The 26,755-nt window shown below is 32.3% G+C and overlaps 1 protein-coding gene across 1 annotated transcript in view; it reads right to left on the minus strand.

Moving 5' to 3' along the window:
* LOC126298154 (sodium channel protein Nach-like) overlaps positions 1-15,562 on the minus strand; it is a 129,028-nt gene extending 113,466 nt beyond the window's left edge. Inside the window, exon 1 of the mRNA XM_049989464.1 lies at positions 15,399-15,562. Coding sequence (XP_049845421.1) covers positions 15,399-15,562 — 164 coding nt within the window. The remainder of the gene's footprint in view (positions 1-15,398) is intronic.
* Positions 15,563-26,755: the final 11,193 nt, after the last annotated feature.

Genomic DNA, 26,755 nt, shown 5'->3' on the forward strand with positions numbered 1-26,755 from the left:
TTAAATTATTTTTAGTTTTTTCATTAATAGGATATGAAGAAAACTGATACAATTTAATTTTACTCATGATTTATTAATGAAAAATTTACTGTGATATTTTTAAAATAAATATTACAGTATCACCATTAAAGTCAAGTAAATTATCATTTTCATCTGTCATAGAAACTTCGAAATCTCGAATTGTATTAAAAATAGGAAATTTACAGGTAAATTTGGCTCATAAATTATTGGTCCAGCAAATTCTGCATTATGTTTAAATGAAGCAATAGTATTAGTTTCTTTATGTAAATGATCATTATGTTTTACATACATTCTATCAGAGAGTTTAAAAAGTATGTTTATTAATTCAAAAGGAATGAGTTTAGGAACATCTATAGCTATAGCTTTTTCATTAGCTTGAACAATTCGATTATTAAAACCAAGTAAACTTCCAGTACTATCTGCTATACCCATATACAATTTTACATCACTTTCAATAACAACTCAGTTTAAAATTTCATCTCCATTAATGTGTATATTGGGTTTTTTGAAATATATTAATTTTTTCATATTGCCCTTCAGGAAGTTCTATTGTTTCTCCATCACTGTAAGTTTATTATATTTTCTTGCAATATTTAGTGTTAAAAAGTTGAATAAAATCCAACTAATGAAACATTACTATAATTATCAAGTATTGGAACAGTTAATCTCTTTCTAAGTTTAAAATTTCTCACGAAGTTGAAATAAACTACTTATTTACTACTGAAAAACAATTAATAAAAGTAAAAATATTATTAAATTAAAAACATAAATATATGAAAAATTATTAACAAATGAACAAAACAGACAGGGAACCTAAAGTAAAAATACTAGAAAATAATTTAAGAAACAAACATGCTAAACTTTTACCTAATTCTATAAGATAAACATATTTTAGCTCCAGGATGGTTAAATTGGATTAAAATTAAACATTTTTATGTTTATTAACAAAGTTTAGAACATCCTTAGTGTCAAGAATTTATGAAATAATGTAAAAAAATTGAAGATAAAATTATTTAAAGTATTGTTAGCTTTACTGAAAATTATGAAGAAGTCATTCTTTTAGATGAATGTGAATATAATTCAGTTGTTGAATTTGTTGATTTTATTTTAGAAAATCAAGATATCATAAGAGAATATTTTATTAGAGTTAGACACAAAGATATAGATTCCTTTTATTCAGCACAATCTTATTAAAAAATACCAAAACACTTAGTTAGAGACAGTTTAAATTTTTTAGATATTCTTGGACAACATGATAAAAACTTAAATAATATTTATCAGGAATTTGTTGGTGGAGATTTAAAGTTTAGAAATTTTAAAGAATTATGTAGTAAAATTTGGAATGATGACTGGTTTTTTAACAATAGAGATGTGTAGAAAACTAAATGAAGGTAAGTTTAGAAATAAAATAAAACATTTCTTACCAACATAAGCATCAAACATTAACTTTAACATTAATCATTAATATTACATTAACTTTAACATTAAACATAAACATAGACATAAGTAAGAACATAAACATAAATATTAACATAAACATAGTTAATGTTTTTTCATTAATAAATGTTCTCAAAATATGATGTAAAGTTGTTACACAAGCGAAATAAAATAGAAAGAAATCTGGAGAATTAAAAGAACAGTTTAAACTTTGGAAAAAACAACCAAGAGCAGAATATGGAAAGTATAAAAAAGAATATCAGCCTGTTATTGTTGATTTTGAAAAAGTAAAACAAGGTATTGAAGGTATAGGTGGTACTGTTTTAAAAGCAACTGAAAAATATACAGAAGCTTAAAAACAAATAATTCCATATAGACATCATATAGAAGATTTTGAAGAGTTATCACCAATTTAAAAAATTAACAGATTGGTCTCATGGTATTCCTGGAAGATAGCAATTAATGTTATATTTAATGTATATGAAGAGGAATATAAATGTAAAAATATAAATGAAAATAATAGTAGATATGTAAATGAAACTAAATAGAGAAATGTTAGTCAAGGAATGTTATAGTATATTAATATGGGTGATGAAACTTCCTGGCAGATTAAAACTGTGTGTCTGACAGAGACTCGAACTCGGGACCTTTACCTTTCGTGGGCAAGTACTCTACCATCTGAGCTACCAAAGCACGACTCACGCCCGGTTCTCACAGGTTTACTTCTGCCAGTATCTCATCTCCTACCTTCCAAACTTTACAGAAGCTCTCTTGCGAACCATGCAGAACTAGCACTCGTGAAAGAAAGGATACTGCAGAGACATGGTTTAGCCACAGCCTGGGGGATGTTTCCAGAATGAGATTTTCACTCTGCATTGGACTGCACGCTGATATGAAACCTCCTGGCAGATTAAAACTGTGTGCCTGACCGAGACTAGAATTTAGGACCTTTGCCTTTCACTGGCAAGTGGTCTACCATCTGAGCTACCAAAGCACTACTCACGCCCGGTCCTCACAGCTTTACTTGGAAGGTAGGAGAAAAGGTACTGGCAGAAGTAAAGCTGTGAGGACCGGGTGTGAGTCGTGCTTCTGTAGCTCAGATGGTGGAGCACTTGCCCGCGAAAGGCAAAGGTCCCGAGCTCGAGTCTCGCTTGGGCACACAGTTTTAATCTGCCAGGTAGTTTCATACCAGCGCACACTCCGCTGCAGACCGAAAATCTCATTCTGGACTATGGGTGATGATAAAGTATTTGGTTTAAATCCTATTAGTCTGTTTAAAAATGTTGGTAATTTACCTGTAAAATTTAATGGTGTCACATTGCAAATTGGTGAAAAAAATATACAGGTACAGATGGAATAATGAGACTATAGACTGTAAAACAAATTAATATAGATGATTTAAATGGAAATTTAATAGTGAAGATTTATCAAATTAAGTGGGTATATTATTAATATCAGGAACATTATATTCTGATAATAATCCAAATATTATAAGATCAAGTAAAGGTAATAAATAGTTATAATTTATTAAAATCAATTGTTAATGACTATTTTCCAAAAAAAAAGAATACAAACTATAGATACTTCAGATTTTAAATCTCTTGAAAAGGAAATATATGTTATTTAGTTAAAAAATACATAGATAAATGGAATATGTTCGGTTAAATGATGTTAGACAATTAATTGATAGCTTAACAGTAATTCATGGTGAAGAATTAGCTGGAAATAAAAATTATCATACTGAAAAAGATAGTATTGCACAAATGTTCACAAATAAATTTATTGATTTTATAATTGATAATCAAAAACTAATTCGATATGTAATTAGATCTTTAAATAATCTTCCACATGCATTTGGGAAAAGTAGTAAATATGAAAAAGGATTAGTAAATACTTTAATTAAATAAATACCATTTGAAATGCATCATCTATCTCATAGTTATTGTGGTCCAGGTACAAAACTAGAAGAAAGATTGGCTAAACGCGATAAAGGTATAAAGCTAATTGATGAAGCCAGTAAAAACAGGTTATTGATTATAGAGATAATAAACATGTAGAAGAAGTAAATATAGCTGATAAAGAACTTCAGATTTTTGCAAAAGAAACGATGTATGCAGACGATCCTTCATCAGGTGAGAAAGTATCAACAACAGCTGTTAGAAGAATTATATATGGATAAAGAAAACTAGGTATGGGAATTAATGTTGATATTGCTGAAGATGGTTGGTGATTATTAACAATCTTTATAAATTTTGAATCTATATTAAAAACCTTTATAAAAATTTTTAACTATATAAAAAATCTTTATAAAATTTTAAACTATATAAATGTTTTACTATTAAAAAAACTAACCTTTTATAAATTTTTAACTACATAAAAAATCTTTGTTAAAATTTGAACTATATAATTGGATAATATTGTAATTGATTACATTTTGCTACCTAGTGGTAAAAATAAACCAAACTCAATACAATTAAAGTTACATAATGAACAATTAAATACAATTGAGCCTTTTGTAACAGATGTTCAAAAAAGGAAAAAAAAGAAAGTTGGTGGAAATTTACTTGTTATATTAACTATTCTTGTCGTTAAAAATTTATTGAATATTTAACAAATAGGAAAGATGGTAAAGGATTAACACAATATGAAGGTGGATTTTTACCATTTTTATTAGCGGTATTACCATATTTACCAATTTTGGTTGATTAGCTGGAAGTTCTGGAGCAATTGCAAAACAAAAAGAAAAACGATAAAGAGTTTAAAGAACAATAAAGACACATATTAGAAAAGGAAAAAGTTGGTAATGGAATAAAGAAATCAAAAATATTCAAAATGTGATTGAAAAAAATGGAACAAGTGTTTATGATAAAGAAAAACAAACTAAACATTTACAAATTATTATCTTTTGTGGTGTATACATGATTTATCAGTAAATAAACAATTAAAAATTGAATGATAATTTTTAGATACATCTGATAAACCTGATAATATATAGATAATGATACAATTGTTGTTCTTGATCCATTTACTGGTAATATATCACCATATAGAAGGAATAAAAAATTAGATGAAATAATTTATCATCATTTATGTTTAATTATTTTACAGTTGCTATGTGAGAATTATAATTTTAATGATATTTTAGTATTAATTTTATCTAAATAAGGTAAATCTAAGTAAACAAAAAGAACAAGTAGTTTATACACCTACATTCATTTTAGAAAAAAAATTGTATAATTGAAAATATTATTAAACAACTTATATCATCAATAGATTTTAAGATAACTCATGCAATTTTAACAATTTCTAAAAAATTTAATGCTATTTTGAACTAAATGTTATTTGGGTTTTAAAATTAGAAGACTTGCTAATGTAAATGATCAAATGGATGAAAAACATGTAGTTAACAAAATATACTTAGAAAAAGAATAACTTACAAAACCTGAATACATAAGAATTAATTTAGTAATTACTTCAAGAAAAAGGAAATAGAAAACGATTTTTCAGTTTATATCTCTAAAATATTTTTAACTCCATTCTTTAACATATTTAGTAATTTTAAATAAAAATAATATGTTAAAAATAATTTTTATTTATTTTTATAACAGTTGGTCAACAACAAATGTAAAATTTTTAATATGATTTTATACCTACAGGCATTATTTTTGTTGGTAAGAATATCAACAGAGATTTAAACTATGATGATTTTGATATAACAGTAAGTGCAGCTGATAAGCTAGTTCAAAGAAATAATAATCATTCAATAATGCCACACAAATAAAAATTTTAATGTGTAACATTGAAAGATTCTGTTAAAACTGTTCCTGTATATGTAAGTATAATAGTAATTGATGAACTAATTTAACTTTAATAAATTTTAGTCTGTTTAAATGACTAATAGTAATTTACAATTAGTACTTCAAAACAATGATATTACTTTTTTTAAATGTTACATGATAACAGAAACACAAAATCCTCATAGAGTAACAACTAAAAATAGAAGACAGAGAATTACAGGAATACCTACAATTTTTAAAAATAAAAAATGTATATTTGGTAACAAAAATTTTTAATAGTGACAGTTTAAATAATCATATTGGTGAAAATAAAATTAATTAACCATATAAACCAATCAGAAATGATTTGAAAAGAAGAAATATCGATTCCTTTAGTATAGATAATTTATGGCAGAATTAATTAATTGAAATTGGAATTTGAATAAAAAACGAAGGTTACAATTTTTTTAACAATATTGATTTTTTTGTCAAAATATTCATTTACTACTCTGATTAAAGCTAAAAAACTGAAAATAAAATAGATTCTTTTGTAAAATTTTTAGTTAGAGAGACAAAAAACTTACATCAAATACTGGAACAGACAAAGGTTTTCGAGAATTAATGAAAGAATATAACATTAATCATAATTCAACTTTTCAGTATTAAAAGCAGCTGCTGCTAAAAATGTAACAGAATAAATGCAGAAGTAATTTGCTTTGCAAGAAAATTATTAATTGTTAAATTTAGTTAATAATCTAATTGATATATCCAATAATACAAAACATTTTACATTCTAAACTAAAAGCAAGTAGTGAAAAAATGTAAATTAAATAAAACTTTATTAATGTAAATCCTAAATTTACAAAAGGATATAAAATTAGAATTAGAAATCTTAAAAACCTTTTTGAAAAAGGTTATACAGGTTATTGGTCGAAAGAAATTTTCGGTATTGAAGTTGATATTTACTTTAATACAATAACATATAAATTGAAAGGCATAAAAGGAAATTTTATGAACAAGAACTAAGAAAATGAGTTTCCAGAAGTATACTTAGTTGAAAAAGATTAAAAAAAAGAATAATAGAGTTTATGTTAAATGGGTAGCTTTTGATAATTCGCATAACAGTTGGATATATAAAGTTAAAGTAATCTTATCAAGAAATAGTTTACTACTTAGTTTAATAGTCAATTTGTTGTAAAACAATTATTTTGTTAAAGAATTAGTTAACTTTTTAATTAAACTGGTTAATGCGTTTTTTAAATAAGTATAAAACGTTTCCATCATATTTCTATTTAATCAGTTTGTCCTTTTAGTACTCGTCTTTTAATTGAATTATTTCATCATTTATTTAAATTATATCATCTATTAATTGAATTATATATCTTTCTTTTTAATTACGTTATTTACTATATAAATTATTTCATTGTGTAATTTATTCAATCTTTGCAATCTTTGTGATTCATTTGTGATCATTTTATTTATCATTGTAAAAATTTTCCATTGATATAGATAAACATTATATATAAAACTAAGATAATTAATTTTAAATATATATATAATATTAAAAATATTATATAGAAATAATTTTATTAAGGTTATATGGAAATAATTTTATTACAGTTTAATAACTTATAATGACCATATGGTAATGTATCTATTTTATTTTTCAATACAAATCTTCTATTACCATTAGGACCTCAATTGTCTATAATTCATGTGTTTCACTATAAATTAAATTAAATTTATTATTTTGGTCTGTAGTGTTAATCGAGCAGTCTTTATAAGCATACAATTTTGCTCTTAAACGAAAAATTCTTCAATTACTTTTGCAATTGGTACATCTTTCCTTTTTCCAAATATTTTTTGTTTATTTGTGGAATTTTTTTGGTTCAAGTGGCATATATATATCTTCATGGAAATCTTCTGTTTTAATATGATGAATATCTATCTTGATAATATTATATCTATCTTGATAACATTAATTAATATGGTCTACAAATTTATGTTTTGTAATTCTATAGCAAATATCGTACTTTATTTCTTTATTTAATCCAAGGTAAATAGGTTTATAAAATGTTATATTTGTTTTATTCATATGAATAACAGCAAGATTTTCATTGAATATAGTTCTACATTTTAAGTTTGGTTTAGCTAATGGTTTATCACAACTTTTACTATTTTAAACTAATTTTATTTGTTGTCTATTTCTTATATTCTTCGTTTTTCCAAATATAGAATTATTTATTAATTTATTGAAATGTTTCTCAAAATAATTTGTATCTTCAGTTCTTAACTGTGTGTTTAAGTCTATATACTTTTTTAACCAATCAAATTGCTTAAATTTAACACATCTAATGTATTTTGCAAGTGGCTTTAATAAAGATAAATATTGTTTAAGTTTTCTGCAGGTAGTACATAATTATATTTTTATCTAAAGTTATTATTAATTTACTTTCATTTGTACCTGGTACAAGTTTAGGTTCAGGAGCTAGTGGTAGATCACTCTGTAAATCATGTACTATTATGGATATTCTCAATCTACTTCAAATATTAAACAATTTTCTCAGTTGTTTGAACTTCATTTACTTTTGTACAGTTAAAATTGCTTCGTTCATCCCATTTAAATCAGCCTAATGGTAAATATTGTTTCATAGCTTAACCATATAAAGAATGTGCATATATATATATTTGAAATATATATATATATATATATTTGAAATTTCTTTATTATTAAAATTGTTTAATATATATTATTCACTTTTACTTATCTTTTACAACATTTTGAAATTCCTCCTCTTATTCCTTTAGCATCTATTAAAAGCTTAACATAATAATAGAATGAATCAATTTTTTTCAGTAATTTTTAATGTTGCATCCAAAGAAAACCTGGAGAGGTAAAATACCAAAAGAATCAAGATTAAATGTTTGAATACATGTTTTTCCAAATATTCAAAAATTTCACTTAATAATAATCCATCAATTTCAAGATATAAATCATGATATTCACCAAGATTTATAATATTAAATTTTTTACCAACTATTGTTGCATGTAAATAATTTTCTTTTGTCATATCACAATCATTTAATTTTTCTTCTTTTGGTTATTTTGTTTCGATAACTTTTTCCATGAATCCATTGAATCATATGGCGATGCACCCTTTCTAATTACTAAATTAAATAATTCTGAAGAAATGTATTTTTATTATATTTTTATTTAAATTTGTTAAAAGTTTATCAAGTGAAGAAGGCTAAATTTAAATGTATCAACAAATCTCATTTTTAAATTTTTATATGTTCAGAAAAACTAATTATTTACAAAAATATGTGAAGCATATCCAGATAAATTATGTAAATAAATACTTTTAAATCACAATTGCAGAATAGAGCAATATATTTTCCCATTTGATGATCATGAAGACGAACTTTTTTTATTATTTTTTTTTTAAATTATATTTTCACAAATTAAAATCTTTTAAATTATTATGTATTTTACTTTGTTCAGATGTTAGTAGTTACATTTTTTAAATTTCAGAATAAATTTTTCCAGATCCTTCAACTTATTGTTCTTTACATGTAATAAATTTTTATGACAATTTGGTAAACTATATATATATATATAGTTATATATATATATATAAGTAAATTTCCAAAATCAGCATAAATAACAAATGGAACTTATTGTGTATATTGATAATACTTAAAATATACATATTCTCCTTCATTTGTCATTTTCACATTTAATGGTTTCTTCGTTAAACAGTTTGGTGTATGATTATTTAATTTTTTTAATTATTAAATTCTAATAAACATAAATCACAATTTATTTTAAATTTTTATGTATTATAATTTTACTTGATTGATGTCTAGATAAATTTTTAAATAACTTTAGTAAATTTACATGTTTCAGTTTTTAGAAACTGCAATTTTTAATCGATCCCCTTGATATTTTTCATCTTCATCAGCAAATAATAAACATTAATAGATACATTAATTGTATGTACTGTTTTTTAAGTATGGTCAACAGGTAATTCGATATGTTCAAGTTTTTTTTATCATGATCAAGACCAACATTTTTATATTTTTTTATTCTTTAATTATGTTCATCGACTGGATACAAAGCTGATTTATAGACCAAAAAAAATTTTTCGTCACATATTTTCTACAATAGTACAAGCTTCTTTGTTTTTAATTACTTTAAGTAAACCAATATAACATGATCCATTTAGTGTATTATATTTATAAATTCTAGTTGTCAATGAATATTCCTATTTAATGACCATCCTGATCCCTGTGTTTGAAAATGAAATATTATTTCTAAAATATCTCTTTTACCTCGTATAAATATTTTACTAATATTTCTTTTTGTTGAAATACTATAGTTTTGTGTTAGTTGACCAAATTATTGAAATTATTCTTTTACTTAATTTGTTTACTGTTTATATTCGTATATAAATTGAAATTTGTCTTTATTCCACGAGGTACATTCAAATAGTCTATAACAATTTAAGAAATAAATTCCTGCTGTAGTATAGAAATGATTGGATCAACTATATCTCTACTATTTCAAAATTTAAAGTTTGTTATCTAGTTTCAAATGCTTTTTCAACTAATTAATCTTTAATTTTTTCAATGTCTTGGTTTCAGTTATTCAAATATATTTGTAGAAATTGGAAATATTCCTTTTAATGGTTTATCTTCTTTAGTTAGTAAAACAGCTTAAAAATCATAATATGTTAACTTTTTCCAAAAATTTTCCCCATGGTCAGGTGTATAATTTTTAAAAATATTTGTTGGATTTTCACTTACATCTTTAGGTACATAAATTTTAACAATATTCGTATAAGTTTTACTTACTTCAGTTATATAATTTTTATAATTTTCACAGTCTTAGAAAAGTATTCAGACTTATTATTATCTTTACAATATATGCATATTTTCAATTAATACCAATTTATTATTTTTAAGAATATTTGTATTATTCTCACTTACTTCAGAAATTTTACTTCAAAAATTATTGGATTATTTCTAACAGTAATTGGGCGATTACAAATTTTAAATGTAATGAATTCCGCTTTACATATTTTTGAATATCCATGTCAACAATTTATTTTTCAAATTTCATTAAGAATTGCAACATTAAATCATTGTAGTTCAGAAGAAATGTATGTTTCCATTTTGACCTTTTATTTATTACAAAACAATTACATTAGATTTGTAAAAGATTTTTTAATAAAATAATAATAATTTAATAATTAGATTACGATTATTATTTAATAGTTAATTTTCAAAAAGTTAATTAGTTTATTATTTACTTTAATATATTAGTAGTTTTTAAACTTTTACTGTTTAAAAAGATTTACTTTACTATTTAGTTTAACAATTAATTAGTTTTAATAATTTATATAATTAATCAAAAAGATTATTATTTAATAAATAATTAATCATAAGGTTCAAGATGCCTCTTCTATTTTTTCTGATTTTGCTTTCTTATTCTTAATATATTCAAAAGCACATTTCTAACATTTATTGTTATGTTTATCTTTATGAGAATAATTTATATAAAAACAATTTAAATCTTTAATTTCTTGAAAAATTTTACATTGATTTGAAGATGTAATTGTTTTTCCTTTTTCTCAATAATTATTGTTAATAATATTCGTTTATGTTCTTCACTTGGATTTCTTTATAAATATTCTTTTAAACAAAATTTAGCAATAGTTTTTCCTTATACACAGTGAATTCGATTTTTAATATAATTTTGTACATGATATTAATTTATACACAGCCTACATATGGTTCTATAACCATCTTTTTTTGTAAAGTAAAACTATCAATTGATTTTTTTGTATTTCAATATTTACAAAATTAAGTTTTCACAGAAAATCCTTGTTGAACTTGCTCCATTTATTTATAAAAAATTATACCATATTTTTTAAAAATTAGATTCTTATGATTTTTATTAAGTTTATAATTTTTTAAATTTAAATTTTAAATTATTCATATACTATTTTTTAAAGATAAGAATCATCAGAATCATCAACAGATGCATAATGTTGATTTCTGAGTTGTTGAATTCTATCTAATAAAGAATTAAAATATCTTGTAGTTACTGGTAAAGAATCAAACGCAACCAATATATCTTCTAATCTTGGTTCCTTTTTTGTAATAATACTTCTACAAATTGGACAATTTCGTTTTTACTTTAACCATTTATCAATACATTTTTATGAAAATTATGATTGCAATTTGTTTTAACAATTTGATTATTATTTTCATCACTAAAACAAATAGGACAATTAATACCTTTTTCTTATAGCTTAATTATTTCATAAGTATGTTTTTCTTTAGCTTGCATTTCTTTTCTGTTCTCCATTTATAATATTTAAAAAAATAAAAAAAGAATTATTTTCAGTGAATCATTTAGCTATAATTTCACAAATACAATTTTTTGAAAATATGTCTCATATAAACTATTTATATTTGTGAAACTAATAAAACGTTTTTCTATATAAATCGAAGCTACTTTAATCAAGAAGCATAATAATTTAAGTATTTCTAAAGAAATTAGAACAGTATATGAGCTAGAGATAAATGTTTGAGAAATATTACGAACTGTGACTAATCAAATACTAAATTTGGAGAATAACTTTGTTTAGAACTCAATAAAGGTTTTAAAACTTATTTTACCAGATAGATTTTCTAAATTAATTGATAATTGTGATTTTTAAATAATTAAAAAAGGACAAATGAAATTGAAATGTAAAGGAATGAAAAAACTTAAAAATATAAGTAATGAATTTCATGGTATAGCGTTCACAATGTGGTTTTTAAAATAATTTACTTATATTACCTAATACATTTTAATTAATTTACCTACCTTCACAATGCGATGTTTTCAAATAATATATTTTATTAACTAGCACATTTTAATTAATTTACTTATCTTCACACTGTGATTTTTTTTAAAAATAATTAATTTTTTTAACTAATACATGTTATTGTGCTACAATCACGTAGTACAATAAATAATGAGGTTATAAATCCGTTGTTAATGGCATTTATTTGTATTATTGTAAAAAATAGGTAATTTAGTTAACCTTAATATAACTGGTTGATTTAATTAAATATACTGAATTTGTAAAAAATTTAAATGTCGGTTGTTTTATATATAAAATACAGAATTTATTTTAACATTGTCTTAGTGTCACAGAATCAGCAAAAAGTATCTACCTATCCTGGCTGATGACGTGCACCAAACATTTGCAATACCCACACCCTGCCATTGGGTTGCCACATTCGTCATTCCACATAATGTTTTTACACTGTTCAATCGTCCAATTTTTATGCTCGTTACAGCAATCATTTGGCATTAACCGGTGTGATGTGTGGATTATGAACAGCCGCTCGACCATGAAATCCAAGTTTTCTCTACTCTCGCCTAACTGTCATAGTACTTGCAGTGGATCCTGATGCAGTTAGGAATTCCTGTGTGATGGTCTGGATAGATGTCTGCCTTTTACTCATTATGAATCTCTTCAACTGTCGGCGGTCTCTGTCAGTCAACAGACGAGGTTGGCCTGTATGCTTTTTTGCTGTAGGTGTCGTTTCAAGTTCTCACTTCACTATGACATCGGAATCAGTGGACCTAGGGATGTTTAGAAGTGTGGAAATCTTGCGTGCAGACGTGTGACACAAGCGATACCCAATCACCTGACCAAGTTCAAAATACGTGAGTTCCATGGAGCCCTCCGTTCTGCCCTTTCACGATGTCTAAAGACTACTGAGGTCTCTGATATAGAGTATGTAGCATTAGGTAGCAGCACAATGCCCCTAATATGAAAACCGTATGTTTTGGGGGGTGTCCAGCTGCTTTTGAACACATAGTGTCTTTTGTTCACGCCGACCTGCAAAGGGTGATACGATCATCATAATGAAATAAGGGAAATCAGAGCTCGTACGGCAGGATATAGATGTTCGTTCTTTCTGTGCGCTGTTCTAGAGTCCAATAACAGAGAATTATTGTGAAGGTCTTTCGATGAACCTTCCAACAGGCACTTTAGCGCGAATCGCAGAGTAGTCATGTAGATGTAGACGTAGATATTTTTGGAACTCTGAAGAAAGATATCAGTGGCCCTTCAGTTGCTTCAGACTAACAGGTGGTGTGTTGAATGCAGTCATGATTCCGAAGACAGCCGCAAACATTTTTTCACGAAAACATTGTTCAGCTTATCTCACAGTGATATCAGTGTACAGGGTGTATCAAAAACAACTGTCCGAGCTGGCACGTCGATGTTTCTGGAAGTAATAAACATATACAACGAATTTTGTTTTTTGATGATCGGTAAACTCAAAAAGCTTTTTCGTACCTTTTCATAAGTGCTCAATATGTCCCCCTCCCCCTTGAAATGCACGCCATTTGTCAGTGTGGTACTCAAGTTATTCCAACACTGCAGCGAGCATGTCTTGAGTTACAGCTTCTAGAGCTGTTGTTATTCGATGCGTCAGTTCATTCATTGTTGCTGGTAACAGAGCACATAAACAGAGTCTTTTATAAGCCCTCACAAGAAATAATCACATACAGTCAGGTCTGGTGACCTTGGGGCCCAGTAATGTAGAGCTGAATCATTTGGTCCAGTGCGACCGATCTATCGTTAATTAATCCTTTGATTTAAAAATTCCCACACTTCCAGATGCCAGCGAGGTGGTGCCCCATCCTGTTGGTGAATGAAGTCGTTCGAATCAGTTGCCAAATATTGGAAAAGAAAGCTATCAAGCATATCGAGATGTGTGCTTCCTGTAACAGTGTCCTCGGCAAAGAAAAATGGACTATATACCTTTTCCCGTGAAACTGCACAAAACACATTAAATTTTTGAGAGGCCCTCTCATGTTGTACTACTTCATGTGGTTGTTACGTACCAAATATTCTCACATTATGACGGTTCACCTTTCAATTCAAATGGAATATTGCCTCTTCCTTAACACTAAGCGTAGAAGATAACTGTCATCCTCCATTTTGCCAAGAACGAAATTACAGAACTCCACACGTTGTTGTTGGTCACCTTCACGAAGAACAATCTGTTTCTCGGAATTCTTCATGATATCGTCTAATGTTTTGTGCTGCAGGAGGACCCACACCATACCTAGTACGAAAGTCGCGCTGAACAGTTATTAATGACTCGCACTGCGCAAAACGTAGTACACAAAATGCTTTCTCTTTTCCCGACACAATTTTTATTGTAACTGAAGTGCGAGCACAGTGCTGCTACCTAGCGCGAACCATATAAAACTCGAGAGTTTGCTCTTTCCAACAGTATGTTGTTGAAGCACATAGCTCAGATAACAAAGAGTTATGACTTTTTTAAAAATCGGATGATTCTTTTTGATACACCATGTGTTTAATAGTCATAGGGATTAGTTTTGAAATATCACCCTATGTCCTGTTGCAATCCGATGGAATGGTATGGGCTTAGCGAATTCCTGGAGAACGTTCCTGGCAATGTTCATTGGCAACAGTGAGGTATAGAGGCGATGTTCTTGGTCAGGGTGTGGTCCTTTGCCCTTAAGGAGATGCTAAATGTGGAAGGATACGAACTCGTTTTACAGCATTTGTGAGGCAAAAGTTTGTGGGCAGTAACATACCTGAAATGGACTGGCCTGCCCAGAGTTCAGACCTGAACCCAATGGAACACCTTTGGGTTGAGGCATACCTATCTTCTATTGCTTCGGCTTTGAGGAAGAATGGGCTTCCATTCCTCAACTGGCATTCAGACAACTCATTGAAAGTGTCCTCATCAGAGTTTAAGCAGTTACGAAGCGAAGGGTGGACATACCCAATATTAGTGTCCAGTAATAAGTATACGGATACTTCTGATCAGATAGTATTCCTTCAGAAAAGACTTCCTAACAATTAAATTTATATTTTATGTTAAAAATTTCTCTTTTTCAGGAACGCCTTCCTTGCTGTTGCCAGTCTGTGTTTTATATCCTGTACACTTTGACCAGCGTCACTTATTTTGCTGCCCAATTAGTAAAACTCATCTACTACTTTAAGCGTCTCATTTCCTAATCTAATTCCATCAGAAACGGCTGATTTAACTCGACTACAGTCCGTTACATATAAAATAGATAAACGTACGTTAAAATTTCTCAGACGAGAAGCTCACCTTTCCACAAAGACACGATCGGGCAGAGCAATGTACTTGTAGCCGTGCTGGGATGTGTTGAGGCAGAACTGCTGGAACACAGTGACGATGCCCGTAGTCTTCCGGCTACCTTTGCCTTGAGGTAGTACTGCCTCAACATGGACTGTCGTCCGTGCGGGAAGCATTTTACTTCGAAGAGTGTTGTCCTCTGCGACACTATCTCTGCTACGGGAGACTGTCGACTTCCTGCTGCAACAAACGATTCCTTATTCTGAATACCTCGCTCCACAATTGCGAATATTGCGGTAGTGTCGGGCCCCGTGTCGAGAAATTAAAGCTCGTCAGCACAAGACGCTACGTATACGTGAGTGTAAACGCGACAATTTGACCATACCCGTCGGCACCAGTCACTTCTAATTCCTTTTTTTGATTAGTGATCTTGGTGAACATACCCTCCATAGACGATCTCACAAAAATTGTAAGCTTCCAATACATTATAGTTCCTGTTCAACGAGAATCATTCCCTGAAGGTTAGCACACGCTGCAGCTTTTTAATGGTTCAGGTTACAAGTAGAAGAAGTGATGCCTCATTATCACAATTTATTGAACCACGTGAGCAGTCCCATCTTCGGTGTTTTGTACAACGCGGACACATTTTTTCAGAAGGTGATATTTATAATTACTCATTTTTTAAAAATTATATGAACTTTCAAAAAATACTATATTTTTTAGGTAATTTGTATGCACGTCTGGATAAAAAATTACTGTTGTCGACATTATTTGAAAAGTTTTTGAATGTCTTTTTTTAAACGTTATGTAGGGCGAATCACGAGAAATATGCATCGCAAATGTTGGGGAAATTGATGTGCGATTTTCACATAATGGATTGGTAGTCGGGGCATCGTATTGTTAGCCAATAAACAAATTGTAATAATACTTACAAAACGAATTTTTTGTGGAAAGATACATCTTTTTAAATAGAACAATCGATGTTGACATCAAAAAGCTAAAAGTACGGTAAATTAAAATGCCAGTTGCACGATTATAGTGCGAGTCGTTTACGAGATATCGCGTTTTGAAAAGTTTCCACACTGACACTTGCTTGTGCCATTTTATCTGCGTAGTTGTTAGGTACGATGGTGATATGTTTTCTTATAGTGTGCTTGTGTGTTCCTTGGGTGCACTGCGACTTGCTAGACAGTTAGTGCGTGACAGTCTAAGCACTACGTCGTGAGTGGACGATGGAATATACCGATGCAGAAAAAAACCGACATCCTCACGGTGTATGGAGAGTGAAGGAAGAATGCAGTTCGTACTTGTAAGGTGTATGCGGAAAGATATTCCGATAGATGTTAACTATCTCCGCAGTTATTTATCAATCTCTTCAACCAGTTACATCAAAGTGGTAGTGTAACACTTAGACTAAGTAACAGAAGGAAATAAGTGACAACAGAAGAGAGAGAAATTAACGCTCTTGCTGCTGTTGCAGTTGATCCGCACATTAGCTCCCACGCAATCACCAGAGGAAGTGGCATGAGTGAGGCAAGTGTCCTATGCATTTTCCATCGACATAGGTTCCATTCCTATCACATCTCTCTCCGTAAACACCTGCATCGAAACGATTATGAGAATCGTATTAACTTCTGTACGTGGGCATGAAGACAGGATACCCCAAATGTATCATCTATCTTCTTTGGTGACGATACCACATTTACCAGTAATGGCCAGGTAAATAGTGAAACATGCACTATTAATCTGTTGACAATCCCCTTTGGCTTCGTTAGGTGGAACGTCAGCGTCAATAGAATGTAAAGGTGTGGTGGGCGATAATGAAACCTCGGCTCATAGGCCCATTTCTCATAGACAGAACACTGAACGCGCACAAGTAAAGCAGCCTCTTAACAGATCATCTTCCAAGGATGTTTCAGAGTAGGGGGAACCTGTGGTAGCAACATTATGGCTGTCCAGCCCGAAGTGCACGAAATACTACAGCATGTCTTCACGAACTGTTTCCAGGTCGTTGAACTGAGAGCAGAGGATCTGTGCCTTGACCGACTCATTCATCGGATTTGACGCCTTTAGATTTTTGTCTGTGGAAAAAGCTACAAAGACATACCAACTACACCTGATGATAAGCAACGATTCATTGCTGCATGCTGCTAGGACATCTCCGCTGAAATTCTAGAGCGTGTGCAGCGGTACTTCCATACCAGACTGGGAACGTGTATTGATGCAGGCGATGGTCATTTTGAACACAACCTGTGATGGTAAAAATAAATGGCTTTGAGCACTATGGGACTTAACTTCTGAGGTCATCAGTCCCCTAGAACTTAGAACTACTTAAACCTAACCAACCTAAGGACATCACAGACATCCATGCCCGAGGCAGGATTCGAACCTGCGACCATAGCGGTTTCGCGGTTCCAGACTGTAGCGCATAGAACCGCTCGGCTACCCCGGCCGACCCTTTGATGGTCAGTTGTCTCGTTACTCGTCAGAATCCACATATGTAGCGTATGCACTTGTTTTGTTCTTTAGTGTGAGCTGAAATGAAATGTCGTGTGACGAGGGCCTCCCGTCAGGTAGACACTTCGCCTGGTGCAAGTCTTTCGATTTGACGCCACTTCGGCGACTTGCGCGTCGATGGGGATGAAATGATGATGATTAGGACAACACAACACCCAGTCCCTGAGTGGAGAAAATCTCCGACCCAGCCAGGAATCGAACCCGGGCCCTTTGGATTGACAGTCTGTCGCGCTGATCACTCAGCTACTGGGGCGGACTAGTGTGTGCTACAACAGGTATTGGCAAGTGTCAGTGTGGGCACTTTTCAAAATACTGTGTCTCCTGTACTACTAACAAGAATCATGCAACAAACACTGATGACATTATAATTTGCCCTACTTTTACTTTGTTAATGTCAGTAGGCGCTGTTCCATTTAAAAAGTGTATGTTTGCACAAAAAATATACTTTCTACGCATTATTAGAAGCTTTTGATTGGCTAAGCGTACAACCCCCCCCCCCCCCCCCCCCTCCTCCCGACTACCAATCCATTCTGAGGAAACCGCACATCAATAGCACTTTCCATTTCTACAATATTTGCAGTGAAAGTTTTACGTGATTCACCCTGTACATTCGTCATCTTAGGCATTTGGAAGAAAATTGTTCTTTTTTTTTAAATTAATCCCGCAGAGTTTTATGGAAAGAACAGGAGTTTATCGACTCGTGTATCAGGCGGAAATATGGTGAGAGGGATGATAGTTTCCTAAGTGCCTCGTCTAGTTTTCCTCATGATGATTATTATTTGTGAAAAAATGGAGGTGGTACATCAAACAGTTCTAATGATGGTAAGGATTTAGCTTTTGTTGGATGTGAGGTCCGCCAGTTATGCAAAACACTGTTTTTCTCAGTACCCAAACATGTTTCGGCACCACTGTGCCATCATCAGTGGGTTTTCGTTTTTATTTATTCTGCAATGTGATCGCCTCTTTTTGTAAATACCTTTACATTTGGTGTGCATGAATTTTCTGGATCACTTGTGCGTTAATTACAACAGGTAACTTGTCATCTGCAACCAGACGATGTTGATGAGAATTTTTATTTTTTTATTTTTTTAGGGAGTTAACCTATCTTCTAGAATGTAAGTCAGTTTTTCGCGATGTTTTCGCGTATATTCGTTTTTACTTACGTTTTCGTGTGGCAAGTGTTTCCATTCTCTGCATAATGCCGAGGTGTTGTGATGCACATGTAACTACAACAGGTATTTTTCACAAATAACAGTAAAACACTCCACCAGAAAACAGTGTGATAGTGGTTTGTTATGTGTCTCCACGCAGTCAGTGTTCGTTTGTATACCAGAGAGTTCGCCGGCAAATTTGAATTTTATTTGTGTGTTTACATGTGTGTGTGTTTTCTGTGCGCTTCTTAGCTGTGTTTGTTGACTTTTATATGGTATTCCTTTTGTGTGTTGCTTTAATGTATTAAATGGTGTCCCCTTGCAGAGTGTAGTGTAGTCATTTAAGACCTGTTTTCCTTCTGCTATTGCCTTGTGTGTATGGAAGTTTTCCTCAATGGTCAGTTTGCTGTATAGGCTGTGGCTGGGTTTTATTATTCTTAGGTCGGTTTCCATTGTTGTTGGGCGGTGATTGTAGGCTACAAGGTGGTCAGAAAATGTGCTATGGGAGCTCACTTTGAGGAAATAACAGAGAGAGAAAAGCCATATTTTCAGAAAGTGATGCAAGAAAAACGAGAGAAACAAAACAGAAAACTCAACAGAATAATCAACAGCACAAACACACCCACTAAAAACAATTTCAACCAACAATATAAATTTCATGACAGAATCATTAACATAACTGACATAAATCATACTAAACAAGAAAAGAACATACAAGAAAAAGGGCCAAAACACAACATTAACACAAACATATGGCAGAAAACAATAAAAAACCTCATAACAGAATCAGAACACATTATACAGAAACAAGAACGACAGCACACCAAATTTTAATGCAAACTTGACAAGAGAATTAGTAGCTGCAGAAATAACAGAGACAATCAGAACACACATATCCACAATTATATCTAATCAAAAAACGTCTGAGGAAATCACAGCCAGCAAACTTAAACAAAATTTGAAACAGAACAATGCCATAGTAACAAGAGCAGACAAAGAGAATATTACTGTAATTATGGGTGAAAAGGAATACATAGAGAAAACACTAGATTTTCTAAAAGACATCAACATCACAAAACTGGTCAGTGACCCAACAGCAAGATACCAGAAAAACATTCAACAGACACGGAAAAACATCAACAATACATTCTCAAAAGGCCAGTTAGAGAGGATGACACAGAAAAATCCAAAAGCACGCACCCTAAATGCCCTACCAAAGGTTCACAAGGATAATATACCATTAAGACCCGTCATTAACTTCCAAAATGTTCCATCTTATTACCTAGCACAACAAATACACACAATACTGAAAAAACTGTATACGTTTGATAACAAAAGAAATCTGGAAACTCAAAGGAGTTAATAGAACGAGAACATACACATACCGGACACAGCAACCCACATATCATTCGACGTCACATCAATGTACACTTGCATTCCAATAAATGAAACAATCAACATTATCACACAAAGATTAAAGCAACAAGGAAACATGCCAGACACACACATCAATGAAATAACAACCATGCTCAAGACCATAACATCACAAAATTAATTTGTATTCAACAAAGAATTTTATTCTCAACACGAAGGACTGCCACTGGAATCACCAATCAGTGGTCTACTAGCTAACTTATTCATTAACAACCTGGAGAACATGATCTTCAGACACATAATAAAACCAAAGAACTACAAAGTTAAATACTGGTACCGTTATGTCGATGATACAATATGCCTGATTGATGAACCACATACTCACGTAGAACAGCTACACAATGAAATAAACAACTTACACCATTGAAGAAAACTTCCTCATACAGAAGGCAATAGCAGAAGGAAAACAGGTCTTAAACGAATACACTACACTCTGCAAAGGCACAATATTTAACACATTAAAGGAACTTTACAAATAAAAACAGCACAAACGGATAAGGTCTACACACACACACACACACACACACACACACACGAAAAATAGATAAACTAAAATCAGCAAAGACACACCTTTTACACACAAAATGAATACCATATAAAAGTCAACACACACAGCTAAGAAGCGCACAGATAACACACACAAGCATACACACAGACACACACACACACACACACACACACACACACACACACACACACACACACACACACAAAGATAAAATGCAAATAAAACTCAAATTTGGTGCCGAACTCTCTGGTATACAAATGAACACTGACTCGGTGGGGACACATAACAAACCACAATCACACTGTTTTATGGTGAAGTGTTTTACTACGTTATTTGTGAAAAATACTTGTTGTCGTTACGTGTGCATCACAACACCTCGGCATTATGTGGAGAATGGAAATACTTGCCACACAAAAACGTAGGTTAACACCCAGAAAAAAAAATTTCATCAAAATCGTTTGTTTGCAGATGAAAAGCTACCTGTAGTAATTAACACACAAGTGATCCAGAAGATTCACGCACACTAAATGTAAAGGTATTTACAAAAAGAAACGATCTGTTGTTTGAACTAAAAATGCACTTAATTTTATAATCATTTAACAAAAATGTTCACATTGCAGAATAAATAAAAACGAAAACCCACTGATGATGGGACAGTGGTACCGAAACATGTTTGGGTACTGAGAAAAACGGTGTTTTGCATAATTGGAGGACCTCACATCCAACAATTTTAACTGCAAACACGGCCAATACAAGGAGCTGCAAATCAAAATGATGGGTTTAGCTTTTATCTGTAGGTTTGTAATGCAGCGTTATTTATAACTGTTTCTGAGTTAGTAGTTTTCGAGAGACACCAGGCTGTAGACGATTTTTGTGACTTTCAAAGCCACGTTTTTTCAGCAGGACAATGTTGGACAAGGACCAGTCGTGTCTAAAAAGAGAGGCAGGTATAAAACTCGGAACTGCAAGGGAAGCCCGCCAATTGCCTGCGAGAAGGGTGATGTTCCTTCGTGCACTGTGGAAAAGAGCAGCTATTTCTAGGACTTCCACGAAGAATAACAACTATTCAGATCACGAGTATTCTTACTTATTTTCATATGTCAGGAAAGTATATCTGAATCCACTAGAAGGCAACATTTAACTCATCAGTATCCTCAAAAGCCTGTCGGAAAAAAGTAACAATGCAAAATGCATTATTTAAGCATATTTACATTTACATTTTTATGAAAATATGTTTATTGTGATATTCAAGTCATAAAAATTGAAAACGTAATAGTCTTTGTCTTTATTGCAAACTAATTCTGTCCACAGAGAAACAACAAATCACTGCTATTAGGATTCAGTTCTTCACAAAAACGAATATCGATAGGCCCGCCACCAGACCAACGAGCACCTCCTAACTTGGCTGAAATAACTCACGTGATAAGTGAGCAAGGAAGGTAAAAATGCTGATACTTTATTTTTTACTGATGTGTGAAGCTGCACACTATAAATTTCAGTGTAGCAACCTTTGAAATGAAGTGACTACTTACTTTATTTAAAGTAATTGAAGTGACAAGACTATACTTATGGAAAAAAATCGCAAACACCAAAAAATAACTAATGTAGAGTAATAAAATTTCGAGAATATTTTTGTCCAGGTAACATATTTAAGTGATTAACATTGCAGGATCACAGGTTAATATAAGCGCGAGATAAGCCATTGCAAATTTGAAATGCTAGTACAATAGTAATCGTTGTAACCACCAGAGTATTGAATGCAAGCAAGCGAAAGTGCATGCATTGTGTTGTACAGTTGCCGAATGTCGGTTTGTGGGATGGAGTTCCATGCCTGCTTCCCTTGGTAGGTCAATACAGGGACGGTTAATGCTGTCTGTGGATAACGCTGGAGTTGTCCAGTGATGTCCCACATGTGACGAGTGGAGACAGATCTGGTGATCGAGCAGGCCATGCTCTATAGAGCGCGTTGCGTTACAACAGCGGTATGCGGGCGAGCGTAATCCTGTTGGAAAACACCCCCTGGGATACTGTTCATGAATGGCAACACAATAGGGCGAATCACCAGATCGACGTACGAATTTGCAGTCACGGTGCGTGGGATAACGACGAGAGCTCTCCTGCTGTCATACGAAATCGAACACAGACGATGACTCCAGGTATAGGTCCAGTGTGTCTCAGACTCAGACAAATTGGTTGCAGACCCTCAGCTGGCCTCAGTCTAACCAACATCCGGCACTCACTTGCACCGAGATGGTACCAGCGTTTATCAGAAAACACAACAGACCTCCACACCGCCATCCAATGAGCTCTCGCTTGACACCACTGAAGTCATACTGTCAGTGGTTAGGGTCAGTGGAATGCGCGCTAAAGTGCGTCTGGCTCGGACCTGTCCTTGAAACGTCCGGTTGGTAACAGTTCGTTGTGTCACTCTGGTGCCAACTGCTCCTCAGATTGCTGGTGCAGATGCAGTACGATGCGACAGAACAATAAGCCGAAGACGATGGGTTTCTTCTCGGTAGTGCCATGTGGCCTAGTATAGCCCGGTCTCATGACCACCGCTGCCGGCATTTATGTACAGTGACTACATTTTTGCCCAATCTTTCTGCAATACCGCAGAAGGAACCTACAGCTTCTCGTAGCAAGTTCAAACTCAGTGAGGTGTTAATAATGGCGTCTTCGCCGTCTTAAAGGCATTCTTGACTAACATCAACTTACCACGTCCAATCTAAAAGTCAATTAACGCTTACGACCGCTCGATCGTGTATTTAAAGCAAACATGATTTGCATCCTCATAGTGGCGTTAGGGAGATCAAGAGATGAATACACCAAGCAGATTCAGAAGTATGTAGGTTGCAGTAGGTACTGGGAGATGAAGAAGCTTGCACAATATAAAGTAGCATGGAGAGCTGCATCAAACCAGTCTCAGGACTGAAGACCACAACAATAACAACAGTGGCGTTAGTAGCGCCACTCTTATGCGAGTGGAGTGTAATACGAATAGACATCTTTCTGATGTGGAAACAAGCCTACCAACTCTCGTTTGCGTCGCGCAACTCCTTCTTCGTGTTGCGATATTATTGATGGAGATAATGAGCGTCATATACTGACTTATTTTTATGAAAATATCTGCCTCTATCGTTATTGTTATTATTGTCACTTTTACTGAATTATTATTAATATTAGTGGCAGCAGCAGCAGTAGTATGAGTGCTGCCAGTATTAACTTTATTAGTTCACAGTCAGTATTATTTATTCACAATGTCTCTATAGACATTCAAATTATTTTAATACTATTTGTTACATTAAGACTGCCATTTCTTTGGTAACTAAGATGTAAAAGAAGGCACTGTATATGTGAAACCCTGGTCCAATAAAAGAGGCCCTCTCTTATACTGGACGAGGGTTTCACATTTACAGTACTTAGCAGTCTTAATGTAACAAATAGTATTGTAATAATTAAATGTCTATAGAGACATTGTGAATAAATAATACTGAGGGCTCTAATCAGAACAGGTTCAGTGAATAAGTAAATAAAATAAAAGTTTATTTACTACAGTCTGTTTGGCACACTTTGCGGAACATTGTGCGGGCAAAAGCCATGGTATTTGCATGCGTATTTTTTTCTTTTTTTTCTTTTTTTGGAGTGCACAGGTAATCACTGTGTAATCATCGTGGATTTAACTATTCATAAATCATGTGTGGATTTCAGCTTTGTCCCATCCATCTGAATTACCCAATCTTTGCCGAGGTAGTAATGAGTTACATTTACAGTGACCCATGTTAATAATCAATAATTTTCTCATTATTTGCATTGCTTGTGATCAAACTGAACCAATAATAATTTGTTACCAATATATGTCAGCATAAAATATTGTAATAAACAGGGATAAATGTAGACCACTTTTTCATTTTGTCGTTAGATGAACACCCTGCTTGTTATCTTGTGCGAGTTGCTGCATCCAGGTCCCATGTTTGCTAGGGCGACCCCTACCCATTAATTATCCGCTGCACGACACCTTTTTCATTGAATGCATATGAGTCCATAGAGAGCGATCTGATTCAATCGATGCTGATCATTCTGACAATCACAGGGATATGTCGAAGGCTCAGCCGTAACCTCACGACGTACAGGGATCACCTCAGACACAGTACATGCGCACTAAAATTGTACATGATTATGAAATATTTCTTATTTCTACCTACTAAATGTAAAACTGACGTTTGCGTAAATTTAACCTCAAAATATTGTGATTCTTTAAAGAACAAAATTAACAATTACTTCGTTTCATTTGTTTAGCTTTCTTACAGCGAAGCTATTGTGCTTCTACGATTAGATCGAATTGTAAATGTAATTAAACGTTGCGTAACGTTTACAAAAGTCTTTTTGTTTTATTGCCCTGATGGGAAAGATAAAATTAACTATGTTGCTGAAACAGCCGACTACGACGACGACATAAGAGAGTGAGACGATATTGAAAATCTCGAGTGTCGAGCTTGCGCTGTAGCTTAAGTGGCTTTTATAACCCAGTTTTATGTTGTTTACAGGCTTGATAGACTGCAAGTGTCCTATATCAAATTGTTCGTCTTGATTTCCCCTAAGTCACTGTGGTGTGTTGTAAACAGTTGTCGTTTATACCCCTATAGTTACAGTGACGTACGAAACGTCTAATCGAAGGTACAGTCCTCAGCTACACTTAATCAGTCATTTTACAGACCGATAAGTGGTCCAGACACTACAGCATAAATTAAAATCGCACGATTTGCAAATTCGTATAGATTACTGAATTTTGTGCATCAACACATAGTACAACGACAGCATGATGTTGCTACGATGTCCTTGCCGTCCCGCGTATGAGATGTGTAACTGTAAGACGTATTTACTGAGTATATTAGAGATGAATGAAAACGGCACTTAATAAAAATATCTGTCACCTGAAATTTGTACGATGTAACACATGGGGACAACAGTGAAAAGCACGTAGATGTAGAACACTTTCTGAAAACCTTTCAAAGCACAAAAAGGTGCTTCACATCCGCTCACTGTTCTAGTTAGTGCCATGACATTTATAAAAGTTTTCTGTGTTTTAAAATCTATTCAGCAAAATTAATGATTTTGTTTTTATTGTTGAAGAAAGAGCCATAACACATAGGTTCGATTGTATGATCTCAAGACAGAACAGACTGAAAATATGTCTAATTCGACATTTTAATTTTAATGTGAATTTGGGTTTAAAATTTGAATGAATAATCATCTTCTAGTTTTAAGCTAAGGCGTTGGGTTTTCTTTGCATACACAGCAAACATACAGAAAGCGGCCGCACGTTACGCCGCCGAGTCTCCAACTTAGTGGTCACTGTGACCAGAAGTCGGATCCCGTGAATTTTTGTGATAACTCAATTTTGGACTGTTTTCTGGACCCTTTTCCACGAGTCAGTACGTATAATCGCTGGACTACGTTCTAATAGCGTGTGTTGAACTGTTCGAAGCTAAAATACTTTAAAATTGTTTGGGGCGCTGATTTTCGCAAAAATAGTTCGGACTTAGACGCAGCGACCGTCGGATTGCATATCCAACACTTAAAGTTTTGGATGGACTTCATATTTCATGTGTAAGATCAACTTCGGTATCCTTGAACGCTTTTACGTCTACCTACTGGTGAAGGGATAGTATATACTCTGGTGGCTATCAATGAAAATTAATTAATTTGCAGATGCTTCCAACTTGTGGGTATTTTCAGCTCGGCACGCGATGTAAAGCCAT

This window comes from Schistocerca gregaria, chromosome X, assembly GCF_023897955.1.
Source record: "Schistocerca gregaria isolate iqSchGreg1 chromosome X, iqSchGreg1.2, whole genome shotgun sequence".
Lineage (NCBI taxonomy): Eukaryota > Metazoa > Arthropoda > Insecta > Orthoptera > Acrididae > Schistocerca > Schistocerca gregaria.